Source organism: Nannospalax galili, unplaced genomic scaffold, assembly GCF_000622305.1.
Source record: "Nannospalax galili isolate Female #2095 unplaced genomic scaffold, S.galili_v1.0 scaffold407, whole genome shotgun sequence".
Classification (NCBI taxonomy): domain Eukaryota; kingdom Metazoa; phylum Chordata; class Mammalia; order Rodentia; family Spalacidae; genus Nannospalax; species Nannospalax galili.
In genome coordinates, this window is record NW_008355644.1 from 413,861 (window position 1) to 426,667 (window position 12,807).

Sequence of the window (12,807 nt, forward strand, 5' to 3'; positions counted from 1 at the left end):
CATAAGCAGTTTTACTGCCGAGATCTTCATGTTGTTACTCATGTTAAATAAGGATATTGAAATAATAGTAAGTAGTGTTTCTCAGGATCCAGGTCTCCTGACTAAATTCTTTACCTTTATTGATTTTGTATTTTTACATTCTTCTCTGCACTTTTGAAAATTTTTTAACAAGTATAAATATTTTTATTGAAATTCTGTGCATTTCATACATCTTGATCATACTTAGACCCCTCTGCCCTATCTGTACCCTATCTATAAGCACACACACCCACCAGATTTCATGCATTCTGTCATATATGTTTAAGGCCTAACAAGTCAAATTTATGTTCCTAAATGTCTTTGGTGTGAGTCTATCCACTGGAGCCTGGTCAACCTATCTAGTGTCTCTCCCTTAAAGAAGACTAATTCTGGGGCTGGAGAGATGACTCAGCAGTTAAGAGCACTGGTTGTTCTTGCAGAAGACCCGGGTTCAAATCCCAGCACCCACATGGCAGCTAACAACTGTCCGTAACTCCAGTTCCAGGGGATCCGACAGTCTCTTCTGTCCTCTGCAGGCATTGCACAACACGGGTGTACTTACCTACGTGCAGGCAATATACTCATACACATAAAACAAAAATAATAAATAAAATATATTTTTAAAAAGAAGACTAATTCTCTCTCCCCCAGCAGTGATCAGTTGCCAGTAGTTCCTCAGCTAAGGTTGTGACTTCTTACCAATTTCCCTACTTCTATGCTGGGTTTTGGTCTGAATTTGTATGGCTTGTGATTGGGACTAGAAGGAATATGAGGGGCAGGGCAGGGCAGAGCTCAGACAAAGGCAGCCCTGTCCACAGGTCTCAGACCCAGAATAGAGGGCCTGCAAACAGATTGTGCACATGTGTGTGTTATGATGAACAAGTAATTCCTCCCTGGGACAGGTGGCTGCAGTTCGAGAAGGGATGTCCTGGATTGTCCCTGTGCCACTGCTGTCCCTCCTCACAGCCAAGCAGTTGGAGCAGATGGTGTGCGGGATGCCCGAGATCTCAGTGGAAGTCTTGAAGAAAGTAGTGCGATACCGAGAGGTGGACGAGCAGCACCAGCTGGTGCAGTGGTTCTGGCACACACTAGAGGAGTTCTCCAATGAGGAGCGTGTGCTCTTCATGCGGTTCGTGTCTGGACGCTCTCGACTGCCAGCCAACACTGCAGACATTTCTCAGAGGTTTCAAATCATGAAGGTCGATAGGGTAAGTAGGCAGTCTTTCTTCTTTTGGTAAAGTTTACCCTTGTTGCTTCTCTGTTGCTTACATGGTGGGAAAACCATACTGTAACCCTCCAAGAGGCCTGCCTATTCAGACTTTAATCCTTGGAATATCCAGAACTAAAAATATCAAGTGCAAAACTCATTCAGAAACATCACTTAGCTGTGGTGAAAAACAAGTCCTAAATGAATGTTGAAAGTATGCTGCAGCCAATAGCCTTCCAGCATCTCCCTGTGTTAAATCTGAATAGGACAAATGGTTCCTCTGTGCCTGTCTTCTAGGGTTCTGTGCCTTTTCCCTGTGTAACTTGTAGCTGGGGCCTGGCCTTGATTGATACATACTTAGTATGTGTACTCCCAAAGGAACCTGAAGATGTGGGCAACAGTGCCAATGCACTTTGCCACCATGTGTGTGCACCGTGTACGGCTGCTGCTGTGAGCTGATGGAAGGCCCCAGCTACAAAGCCCTAGCCTAGCTGCCATTTCGAAGGTGACTTAGGAATAAACAGGCTTTTTGAAGCGTACACTGCCATTGGGAGCCATCTTTTTTTTTTTTTTTGATTGATTTGTTCATTGTATAGTGTTTTTACAAATGGCTTATGTATAAAGGTAAAGGAGCAAGGGATTTGAAGAAATGGCCTTACCCAAGGAGAGGGATAGCATAAACATAAAAGAAAGCATGGTGAATTTTAGCTCACAAACATAGTTCAGGTGTACCCATAGAATGGGAAAAAATCTTTGCTAACTATAGATCTGACAGGGAATTAACATGAAGAATCTATAAAAAACGCCAGAAATTAAATATGAAAAATCAATAAATGGACTAATGAATATAAAATTTCAAAGGGAAAAAATACAAATGACTAAAATATTTTTAAAGGTGGTCAACATCCTTAGCCATCTAAGAAATGAAAATTAAAACAACCTTGAGATTCCATTGCACCCCAATCAAAATGCATATCAAGAAAAATAATGACAGGCCTGGAGAGATGGCTCAGCAATTAAGAACACTGGCTACTCTTGCAGAGAGCCTGGGTTCAGTTCTCAGCACCCATATCATAGCTAACAACCATCCATAACTTCATTACCAGGGGCCAAGAGCCATCTTTTTAAGTACCTTTCTGGCTGCATCACGCTCCTCTTTGGAGACCTTCTAGGGTCCCTGTGTTGACTCCAAGGTAAATGTTAGTGGCCCTCTCCACAGTCAGGCCTCTGCCTGCCTTCTGCTGTTTCCTCGCAACACTACTGTTTTCTGGCCATGGTGGGTTAGTTGCCTTTCTCACCAGTACATATGCTATTCTTAATTGGTGCCCTTCCCATCTGTGCCTTTAAGGACAGCACCATTGTCAACTCTTCCTGCAAGTCTTCCTGTGCTTTCCTGAAGGCAGACCCAGCCAATTCTCTTGCCTCTACCCTTAACCCCAAACACTTGCTAGAGCTCTTTTTTCACTTAATGTGTCTCTGTATTCCCTCATCTTTCGAAGGCTCCCAGTCCCCATCCTTTCCCTATGTATGGGCAGTCCTCTGAGCAAGTGTATAGTATTTGGTGAGAAAATAGCAAGAAAAGTAAGAATCTTCACAAATGTTTTCCTGCCAATGTTAGTGTTTGCTCTTGTGTTTTTCCAGTGACAAAGATTTGCCTCCCTTTGCTGCCTCCTTGAGGCTGCAAGCCTGTGCTCTGCTCCCAGCTAGGGGCTAGGCTCTCTGGAGATGCTGTGCTTTGGGAAGACTATGAAAACAGCCTTTCCATACGTTTTCTGCTTGACCAGCCAGAAATTATCAGTTGTGAATCTGTGTTGTTGTTTCAGAGTAAGGTAGGGAAGAGGAAATCCTTCTGTTCAGCTCTTGAAACAATCCTTGCCTTATATGTGTCTGAGCTGCCCCTGCCACCCCAGGAGTTAATCTTCCACCAATCCCTTGCCCCAGTAAACTGACCACTGGGTGTGTTTCCTTTGTGGCTTTTATATCATTTCTTCAGTATCCACATTTAAGTAATCTGGTGGCCTCTCCCTTACTGTTTTTAGCTTTTCTTATTCATGGAGGCTACTGGGGTCTCACCTCCCACTACTGAAATGCAGCCCACCTCAGGGTGAGCTCTGAAGAGGAGCGCTGGTTTCAGGGGGAAGAGAGGGCAGAGGCTGGGGGATGTAGCTGGTCGTAGAGTGTTTATGTAACACACCTAGGCCCAACTCTGGGCACTGCCAAAAAAAAAAAAAAAAAAAAAAAAAAAGAGGGAAGGTTCTTTTATTTAAAACTTTTTTTAAAAAATTAAAAACAATGTTGCCAGGTATATCTAAACCCAGGACTCAGAAAGCTAGCCTGAGCTACATAGCAGATCCTGCCTTTAAAAATAAATAATAAAAGCCAGGAATGTTGACCTACACCTTTAATCCCAGTACTCAGGAGGTAGAGGCAGAGGCAGGTGGATCTCAGTGAGATTGAGGCCAGCCTGGTTAACATAGCAAGTTCCAGGTCAGCTGTGGCTACAGGGAGACTCTGTCTCAAAAACAAAACAAAATAAATTGTAGATAATAGGGGTTGAAGTGATGGTTCAGCACTTAAGTGCACTGACTACTCTTGCAGAGGACCTGGATTCATTTCCCAGCACCCACATGGTGCTTCATGACCATCTGTAACTCCAGTTCCAGAGGATCCATTACCACCTTCTGATCTCTGTGGGCAGTGCACACATAAGATGCACTTACATACATGTAGGCAAGGCATTTGTACACATAAAAATAATAAAATTTAAATTTCAATTTTCTTTTTTTTTTTTTTTTTTTTTTGAAGCAGGGTCTCCCTGTAGCCCCAGCTGTCCTGGAACTCACTATGTAGACCAGGCTGGCCTTGAACTCACAGAGATCCACCTGCCCCTGCCTCCCAAGTGCTGGGACTACAGGTGTACACCACCACGCCCGGCTAAATTTAAAATTTTAATATCACTACTATCATTATACAAGTTTGCAAGGACAGCCAGGGAAGATTAATCATCCTCTCTCTAGTAGAAGCCATTTTCAGTTGTATATTTCTTTTTAATTCTCCTTTTAAAAAAAACTTCATAAAAGTGTCCCATACATTTTTCTATTTTGCTACTAGGCATCTTAACTGTCATTTTAAATGATAGCACCACCATCAGGTAAAGCCCTGGGGTTTGTGTGCCTGTTCCTTCTTAGCGGCTCAGCCAGCCAATTGTGACAGTGAAGACCACAGCGCACCTTTATGCAGAGAAGGGAGCTTGAGGCATGGTGTACAGCTCACTGGGTCCTTCCACTTCATACACTATGTAAGGGAATTCCTGCTCCAGGCTTCAAGTCTGTGTCCTCTGGTAGGCAGAAGAGAACTCGCCACATCCTATGTCCTGCACTGTGTAGAGCATGTTCTCTCAAGCATTCCTAGTCAGGGTTTATTGCTTGCCATTACACACGCATTGGAGGAAGTGGAAAGAGGAAGGAAGAAATTTTAACAAAAGCCTGGGGCCCCAGAATTGTAGAGCCTGTGCTCTTCCTCCAGGACCTAGTCTTTGCTTCCATTTAGATTAAGCAAGAGGTCTCCATCCTTGGAATCCATCTTGAAGTTGAGGATAGGAAAAAGCATTTTCTTATCTTAAGGATGTGGTAGTAAGTGTTCCCACTCTTCCTCATCACACCCCAATGCCCACAGTCACAGTTCTGGGTCTCTTTTCTCTCTCTCTCTCTCTCTCTCTCTCTCTTTTTCTCCACAGCCTTATGACAGTCTGCCTACCTCACAGACCTGCTTCTTCCAGCTGCGGCTACCCCCCTACTCCAATCAACTGGTCATGGCTGAGCGCCTACGCTATGCCATCAACAACTGCCGTTCGATCGACATGGACAACTACATGCTTTCAAGAAACGTAGACAACACCGAGGGCTCCGACACTGACTACTGACCACCTCGGGTGCTGCCCCCCTCCCCAATAATGCTTACTTCCAATTTGATAATTTGATGTTGATAAACTTTTATGGTAACTACATAGGTGTTTTAGGAATATAAGCTGAAAAACAGTGGCCACATTTAGTTACTCCAGATGAAGCAAGGAAATTAGATGTTTTTATTTTTTTGTGATTGTACAAAAACAAAATGCTCTCAGTCAGATTTTTCCTTTCATATTTTTAGTCACTTTTGATAAGTTTGCATGGAACCATTTTGGTGCGTTTTTAGTTGGGAATGATACATTTTTGTAAACCCACGCAGTGAACATTGAAATTGTACATTGTGTATAATTGTTCATTAGAAAGGACAGTTTACATGAATATTCATATATTTATTTCCTTTTAATTTGAATTGCCTGTGCAGGGTTCCTTATGCAGAGAAATAAAGCAGATTCAGGAATCAGAGCTGGAACTGCTGTTGCTTCCAGGGGAGCTTCAGGCTGGGAGTTGCCATCAAGGCAGACATGAGCAGACAGCTTTGCTGTTCGGCCAGTGTCTCTCTAACAGCTCTTTGGCCCATTCAGAAACCTTCTTTTACATTGAGAGCATGCCCAGAAATGGCACTACCAAGGACCATGTGTGAGAGGGGGCTTGGAGGCCTCTTTCCCTTTGTTCTTCTGACATCCTGAGTCTTTGTCACTTTGTTGCTTCATCCCAAGTGCATGCTTCAGCCACATGTCTAGCCTTCAGCACTGCCCCTCCTCCTGAAAGGCCTCAGTCCACCTGGTGTGGACAGCTGCACCATGTGGTAAAGATGGAGAAGACAAATGGGCAAGTGATGGCACTGAAGGATAGGGCCATCAGTCATGTGTGGGAGGTGCTACAGGAAGGACAGCTGTGTACCTGTAGTAACTTGGCATGTATAAATAGGTGGCTATAGATGAGTGAGTGACCATGTGAATTAACAGGAGGATTACTTCATGGCTTTTACATTTTTGGGTGGTCGACGGTGGGAAGTTGTGCTGGGGACTGAAAGAGAACTTTATTCAGCGCTTGAACCTAGCCCCTGAGGGTCCTCAGATATTGCTCATCTGTACAGAGTATCACCCTGAAAGTGTTCTGGGGATCTTGAGAACAGAACTATGAGACTATGAGAACAGCTATGAGACTCCAGCTGCCAGAACATGACCAGGAGGAGAGCAAGGTCTGTGGGCAGTTCTTCTCTTACACCCCCCCCACCAAGTCCATGTCACAGCTGTGGACAAGGGCATTGCTGACAATGCTGGTGAGGTGCCAGGCAGATACAGAGAAGGCAGCCATTTTTCAGTAGAAAGGCATCTGTTTTCAGAGAACATACGAGAAAAATAGGGTTTTGCCAGCAAAGATAATGTGGTGAATGAATCTGAGCATGCCTAATGATACTGAGAATCATGGCATCATTATTGGGAAAGGCTTCATGTGGAATTGGGTCTTAGAGGGATACCAGGGGCTTCTTGGTAAAGATGAGGAGCAGAAGTGAGGGGCTCTGGGCCAGGAGAGACTTGCTTTAAGATGGGCCTCTGAAGCCAGGCGTGGTGGTGCACGCCTTTAATCCCAGCACTTGGGAGGCAGAGGCAGGTGGATCTTTGTGAGTTTGAGGCTAGCCTGGTCTACATAGTGAGTTCCAGGAAAGCTGGAGCTACAGGGAGACCCTGTCTCAAAAACACCAAAAAAAAAAAAAAGAAGATGGGCCTCTGAAATATTGAGATCATGGTCCCTTAGGCTCCTCTGGGTTGCTTCCTAGTGACAAGCAGTGCTTCCCTCTTACTGGGCTGAGAGTGTATGGAGCTGAAGATACATCTGCAAGTTCTCAAGTTTAATTAAAAGCAATACCTCAACCCTCATGAGGCTTTGCCTTTGCCAGCCAGTTTGCTCTGACCTGAGGGGATAGGAATACCCTAGCAGGGCAGTGACTGAGTCTAATGGACTGGTCTGGCCCTGCAAGAAGAATCTGCACAGATGTGGTTTTCTAACATGCTATCTGTAGCTGCAAACCTGTTCTTTTCTTTCTCTTGGTTTTGAAGACTAGTGTTCCTGGTCTGAAGAGCTGAAATGCACCTGGGGCAGGGAGTTTGGTTTGCCTTGGTTACAGTCAGCCCCTGTAGAGACATGTAGTTTATGTGCTGACCTCAATCATTTAACAAATACTTTGAGATTTATGACCTTTAAAGCAATCTCAAGAATACTTTGACACACCCCTGCACCTTTAAAATTGAGCCTTCCCCAGGTTTCATTCCAGATGTGACTTTGTTCTCCTAGATTATGGCCTTTGCCAGACAAATCCCTATGTCTGATGAGCTCAGTATTTAGCAAAAAGCATATTTTAGAGTCTCTTGGGGTGTCAGATGGCCTCCTTTTACAGATCCAGGAAAAGCACTGGGTCACAGGTATACTGGCTTCTTATCAGCACCACCATAGCAGAACCCAGGAGGCTCGGTGAGTCACCTCCAAACTATTCAGCCTGTACAGAAACAGGCATGTGTCCCTGCAAAACAAGCCCCTGAGCACAGCTTCCCACTTCTTAAGGACTCCGGATCCTGTGACCTAAGCCCTCCTGGCCCTGGTCTCCGGTGTAATGTTGACAGGGTAATTTTGAGCCAGGAAGGTGATCTGCCTTGTGCAGAGGCTGTGCACTTATCTCAGCTTTGAAAAGCCTTGGTTCCAGGAGCTAGTGAAAGCATGTCTGACAATGATGTCGCCAACAGTTTCCAGGTGGTTCTGGTAGCCCCTGTCTACCTGGCTTACCCTGAAGGTGCCATGTGCTTATTGACTCAGGTATTTGCTGAGCTCTACCTGCTGATGGGAACACTATCCTCACTAGGAAACCTATGGGAGCTGAGGCAGCCCTCAGGTTCAGTCAGTCTAAAGGCTCTTTTCTCCACTATGTGATCCCGGATTATCCCCATGTATATATACCTAGTTTGATTCTTCCCAATGCCCAGGACATGGGGGTCCTGCCAAGACACTGAGCTTTTCTAGGCCTCCATTGATTTGAGGACACCTTTGCTTCCACTCTGCCTTCTGCAAACAGCAAATAGTAAGAGTTGTTGGTCCCATTTTTAATTACTAGTTTTCATTCATTATTAGAGTGTGTGTAATGTGTGAATGCAGGGGCATATGTCTAGCAGCACACAAATAGAGGTCCTGTTTTACAGATAAACAAACTCAGGTCAGAACTTATCAGAAGCTGGGTGGTAGAGCTAGGAGATCATTTAAGAACACCCCTCACCCCCCACTATATGTCTTTTCCCAACTAGGACCAAAGCCCTTGAGGTACAGCCTGGCTCAGCACACGCCCAATGCCCAGGAGGTGCTGTGAGGAATGAGCCGGGAATAACTAAGCATGCAGTGCCCCTGTTCTATGCAGCCCAAAAAAGACTTGGATTTATTTAGAGTAGGCAAGGCATGCCCACTGTTTGTGGGCAGTGACTGAAGGCAGAAGTGGCCCTTGGCTCACGGATTCAGAGTTACTCTGACTAGGGTGGGAAGCAGGTTTGAGCCCTGGAAACAGTATTAAATATGGACATTAGCACAGCTTTAATTCTGTTGTCACTATTGGCTCTCTAAGTGGGACTACCCTGGGTACTTAGCTCTCATGGGGAAGGGGCTTAGAGAGGTGCAGGTTACCCCATTCAGGCTCCATCTGCAAGAACCTCTGCTTTACAACCAGCCTGATCTTCACAAGAAGTCCACAAACCAGGTTCTCTAGCTTCCCACAATACCCAATTAAAGAAGTGGAGTCTGTGGAGAACTGGCCTGCTCTGGGTCTCAGGGCTAGCAAGATCCTGTCATTCCCAGGCTAAACCACCAGCTCAGAACAATAGGGACATGCTGGGAATTGGGTCAGTGGAGCTGGTGAGAGCAAAGGCCCAGAGTTTTAAGTGGCTATTTGAGGCACTGGTCAGAGGTTGCTTTCAGCATTGCTGACTGCAGTGGGAGAAAAATTATGTCCCCTCAAGGCCTTTCTTTCACAGTCAAACCGACAAAGGGTAAACAGCCTTATAGCATGCCTGCACTCCACTGCAGGTGGCTTTCCAGACAGAAGACTAGCCAGGCCTGTTTCTGAGTAGACACCGGGGTTGGAGTGGCCACCTGCCCACATGTGAAGAGTTGTTCAGGGCCACTTCATGCTGATTTTATCTATGCTTGGTGCCCTGCCTTCTACTGATGTGAGTTGACCTCCCTGAGAGCCCTTACCCAGTTAGGTGGAACATGTGACTAAAGTTGACTTAGGAAGTCCAGGCATGTGTTCTACGTCAGCACATTGCTTTGTATCAGGCAGTAATTGCTACTTTTAAAATAATGTATTTTCCCTTAGAGAACTGTGGGAGTATGGGTAATTTGGTCATTTAAGGATGGGGGTTAATTTTCTAAAATAGCCTGTGCATACAGCTTCAGCCTCAGGAAAGGCTTGGGGATTACCATCCTGTGGCTGCTCCAGAGGTGTGTAGTGCAATCAGAGCCCCGAGGGTCGCGTGCCCCCCTCCCCCATGAGCACGTGGACAGTGCTAGCGTCTGATGAGACCCTCCAAGTCTGTTCCGAGCATAGGCTCGTTTAATCTTGCACGCTTCTCTGCAGCGGGAGGTAGCAGACAGGATACCAAAGCAGGCGGCGTGTGGCTAGTGCAGCAGAGGCTTGCGAGACGATGCTCCAGTCCCTGGTGCCCACGGCGACTGGTCAGGGATCATGGCCGCACTGTGCTCTGCGCGCAGTGCCAGGCGCGGGCAGGCGGCACGCAGGCTGCGCAGGCCTGCGGCGCTCACGTTGCGGCAGAAGTCCACGTGGAGTGTCTGCAGGGCGCACCCGTGTGCTGCCACTGCTGCCAGGGTGCGGTTGGTGATCCGTGCACAGTTCTCTAGGTGCAGCGCACGCAAGCGAGGGCAGCTAAGCAACAGGCGTGCTAGGCAGTCGTCGGTGACGTGGCCACAGCCGGAGAGAGTGACAGAGGCCAGGTTGGGGCACCTGCGGGGAGAGGGGTTGACAACCTTGCATCTGGATGGAAGGGCTTCCTGGGGTAATGACTAGTGGGTCCAAGTTCTAGAACCCAGGTTTCAGCTGGGTTGGGTGGGACAGTTACTGCATCTCCTGGGTCAGCAGGCTAGGAAAGGCCAGGAACTGGAGGCAACCAGAGCCAGGCTCAGAAGTTGGTACAGTCTGGGACACCCAAGGGATCAGAAAGCTGGAAGCCCCTCTACTCTTCCACCCCTGATAGAAAGAAAAGGTCTTGACTTGGCTTATATGTAATGCAACCTTGACTTATTTCACTGGTTTCTCTCTGTGGTAGGTGAGTGGGACTGTCTACCATAGGGTTGTGAGGATTGAGGTCTGAGTGAGCAGAGCCTCCTATAGACAGACATAACCCACTTTCCTGGAAAGAAGCAGGACCACACTACTTCCAGTCCAAGAGGAGCCTCTCCTGGTCCTGGTCCTGTGCCCCAAAATCAAGGAGCTGAGTCTGGACTAGATTGCCAGGTCCCTTTCAACACCAGCCTCCCTTTAGCTCCTTGCCTGTACCATGCTGGACCAACTCACCTCCTTTTTGCCTGAAGATGGATGTGAGGGACTAAAATACAGTGGGCCCAGCCAGCATTTCTCACATCAACTCCATGTCTCCCTGAAGTTCATAGCCTTCACCCGTTTTGTAAATGAAGAAACTGGTTCAGAGTGCTCCAGTGACTTGCTGTATGACTCAGGACCAGAGAGATAGGATAACCTGCATAATGGTTATGAGGGCACATTTCAGCCCTGAAGATACTGCCTGATACCTCCCTCGTATTTTAGATTTTGAATAATTCTGAGGCAGGAGGAAATCAGAAAACAGGTGACTTCCCTCCTAGCCCAAAGCTGATAAGAAAGCTGATGAGAACTAGATTCCATGGGTTCTTACCTCTCTGCCTCCCCTGTACCAGGTGTTACTGTGCCACTTGATCCTCTTCCCCTGTAACTTTAGGTAATCAAACTTTACAGAGAAAGAAACGATGTTGAATATGTTGACTATTTAAACATTTGAGCTGGAATCTCAACAGCTGCACAGTAAGTAGAACTGCAGACTCCATGCCTTCTGCTCTTTGTGTAACACCAGGGACTTGTGCTTAGCCCATCCTATGGCCTGGAGAGGGCTCTGTCACACTTTACTGGCTTGGGGAATTAAGCCTACCTTTCTTAGAGCAAGAGCAGACCAACCTGAGTGTATTCCTCCCCCTCCACCCACCCCCTGCAGCCCAGATTTTGGGGTCTAAGGAAACCCATCAAACTGACTAGTCAGAGCCTAACCCAAATCCAGCTTACAAAAGAGTGGAAGGTGGTCACTGTGGTAAGGCCAGCCTACAGCAGCTTTTCATGAGCAGCCACCCCAGTTTGTTAGCCAGTCCGGGAGCTCTGTGTTGAAGAATAGATTTACGTGCTCTACCCTGGAAGGTATGACCAACCCATTTCATGGTTTAGCCTATGCAAGGAATGGGGTCAAAAGCTCAAATAGAGGATGTTTGGGGAATAGACATAAGTTAGTCACTTTAATCTCAATTTCAAATGTAATTGGCAGTGTATATTTTTATTTGCTAAAATTTGGCAGGCCTACCCTGAGTACATCACAGCATCTCTTAGAGCCTCCATTGTGCCCCTTTGAAAAGTGAAAGAAACACTCCTTGAATACTGTAGAAATGACTGTGCTCCCCAAGGAAACATTGGCTCTTGTTCTGCAGTCTTCCTGGGCTCAGCTCACTTGAGCACCCTGCTGTCCTCCATCAGCATTTCTCAGGCTTTGGGGAATACTTGGCCAGAATGAAGGGCTGGGCCAGTTGATACATGTGGGAGCCTTTTCTCAGTGCCTAACCTTGAAAACTAAGGTCCAGCTGGATCCACCCAGCCCTTAATGGCTATCAGGGAGGACCACGGCCCAAGGGGTAGCTTAGCCATAGTTCCTTTGCCACAGAAGCAGCAACAGGACCTGTGAGGCTGAAAATGGGGTGAGCTGTTTCCTTCAAGATTTGACCCACCCCCTGCGCACAGTACCAAGTCAAGATCTGGCTGTCTTTGGACCTAATCTGAGGCACCCCAAAGGATAAGCCATCTTGATCTTAGGCTTCCTTGTCCCTCCTAGAGCCTGGACCAGTAAGGCCTCTGCTCAGGGGCAAGGTGGCCTACCTCTCACACACCTGCAGGAGGAAGTCATTGACCAGGCTCTCATGCTGGCTGCAGATGCTCCTCTGGAAGGCACTCTTGAGCCAGTCCTCGATGCTGCACACCTGCACTCTGCTGGAATGCCAGCAGATGGACAAGCTGCGCAGTGCTGGGCCCAGCAGGAAGTTGTCCTTCTTGAGCTCGGTGAGGGAATGGAAGTGTAGCAGGGGCCAGAGAGCAGGGTCCTCAAACACATCTTGGAGCTGGGAGCAGGTCCTGGCAAGGCTCTTCCTACTGTCCTTGTCCAGAAAGGAGAAGAGGTGTAGCAGACACTCCCGGTTGAGCTGGGTTATGTGCATGGCGAGCCACACGAGTGCACCCAGGCTGGGTCTGACCTGTCTTCTGCTCCTCCTCCCCCCTAGCTGAAAGCTGGTGGACATATATGGTTGAGGAATGGTGTTTATTTTTGGCCAACAAGTGGTGCTGAAGCTCTGGGTGGACAGGCAGGGGGGCGGGGG

The 12,807-nt window shown here is 47.2% G+C and overlaps 2 protein-coding genes across 12 annotated transcripts in view; one reads left to right on the top strand and one right to left on the bottom strand.

Annotated features, from left to right (window-relative positions):
• The window catches only part of Herc1 (HECT and RLD domain containing E3 ubiquitin protein ligase family member 1), a 199,422-nt gene extending 193,827 nt beyond the window's left edge, over window positions 1-5,595 (top strand). For 9 of the 10 annotated variants that reach the window (XM_029556090.1, XM_029556083.1, XM_029556082.1 and 6 more), the window contains 2 exons: window positions 921-1,226; window positions 4,962-5,595. In XM_029556090.1, coding sequence (XP_029411950.1) covers window positions 921-1,226; window positions 4,962-5,147 — 492 coding nt within the window. In that variant the 3' untranslated portion in view covers window positions 5,148-5,595. The remainder of the gene's footprint in view (window positions 1-920; window positions 1,227-4,961) is intronic. The other variant, XM_029556088.1, reaches the window with a different exon arrangement.
• A 2,612-nt stretch (window positions 5,596-8,207) lies between these two features.
• Window positions 8,208-12,702, bottom strand: Fbxl22 (F-box and leucine rich repeat protein 22). Of its 2 annotated transcripts, XR_003847041.1 has the most exons (3): window positions 12,325-12,459; window positions 10,703-10,883; window positions 9,997-10,132 (listed from the first exon to the last, which is right to left on the bottom strand). XR_003847041.1 is itself a non-coding variant. In XM_008853030.3 (2 exons), the coding sequence occupies exons 1-2, from the start codon at window positions 12,646-12,648 to the stop codon at window positions 9,790-9,792; spliced, it is 678 nt and encodes a 225-aa protein (XP_008851252.1). In that variant the 5' UTR covers window positions 12,649-12,702; the 3' UTR covers window positions 8,208-9,789. The 2 variants fall into 2 exon arrangements, 1 of the variants encoding a protein (XP_008851252.1); XM_008853030.3 differs by lacking the exon at window positions 10,703-10,883 and having other exon boundaries at window positions 8,208-10,132; window positions 12,314-12,702.
• Between the last annotated feature and the right edge of the window lie 105 nt (window positions 12,703-12,807).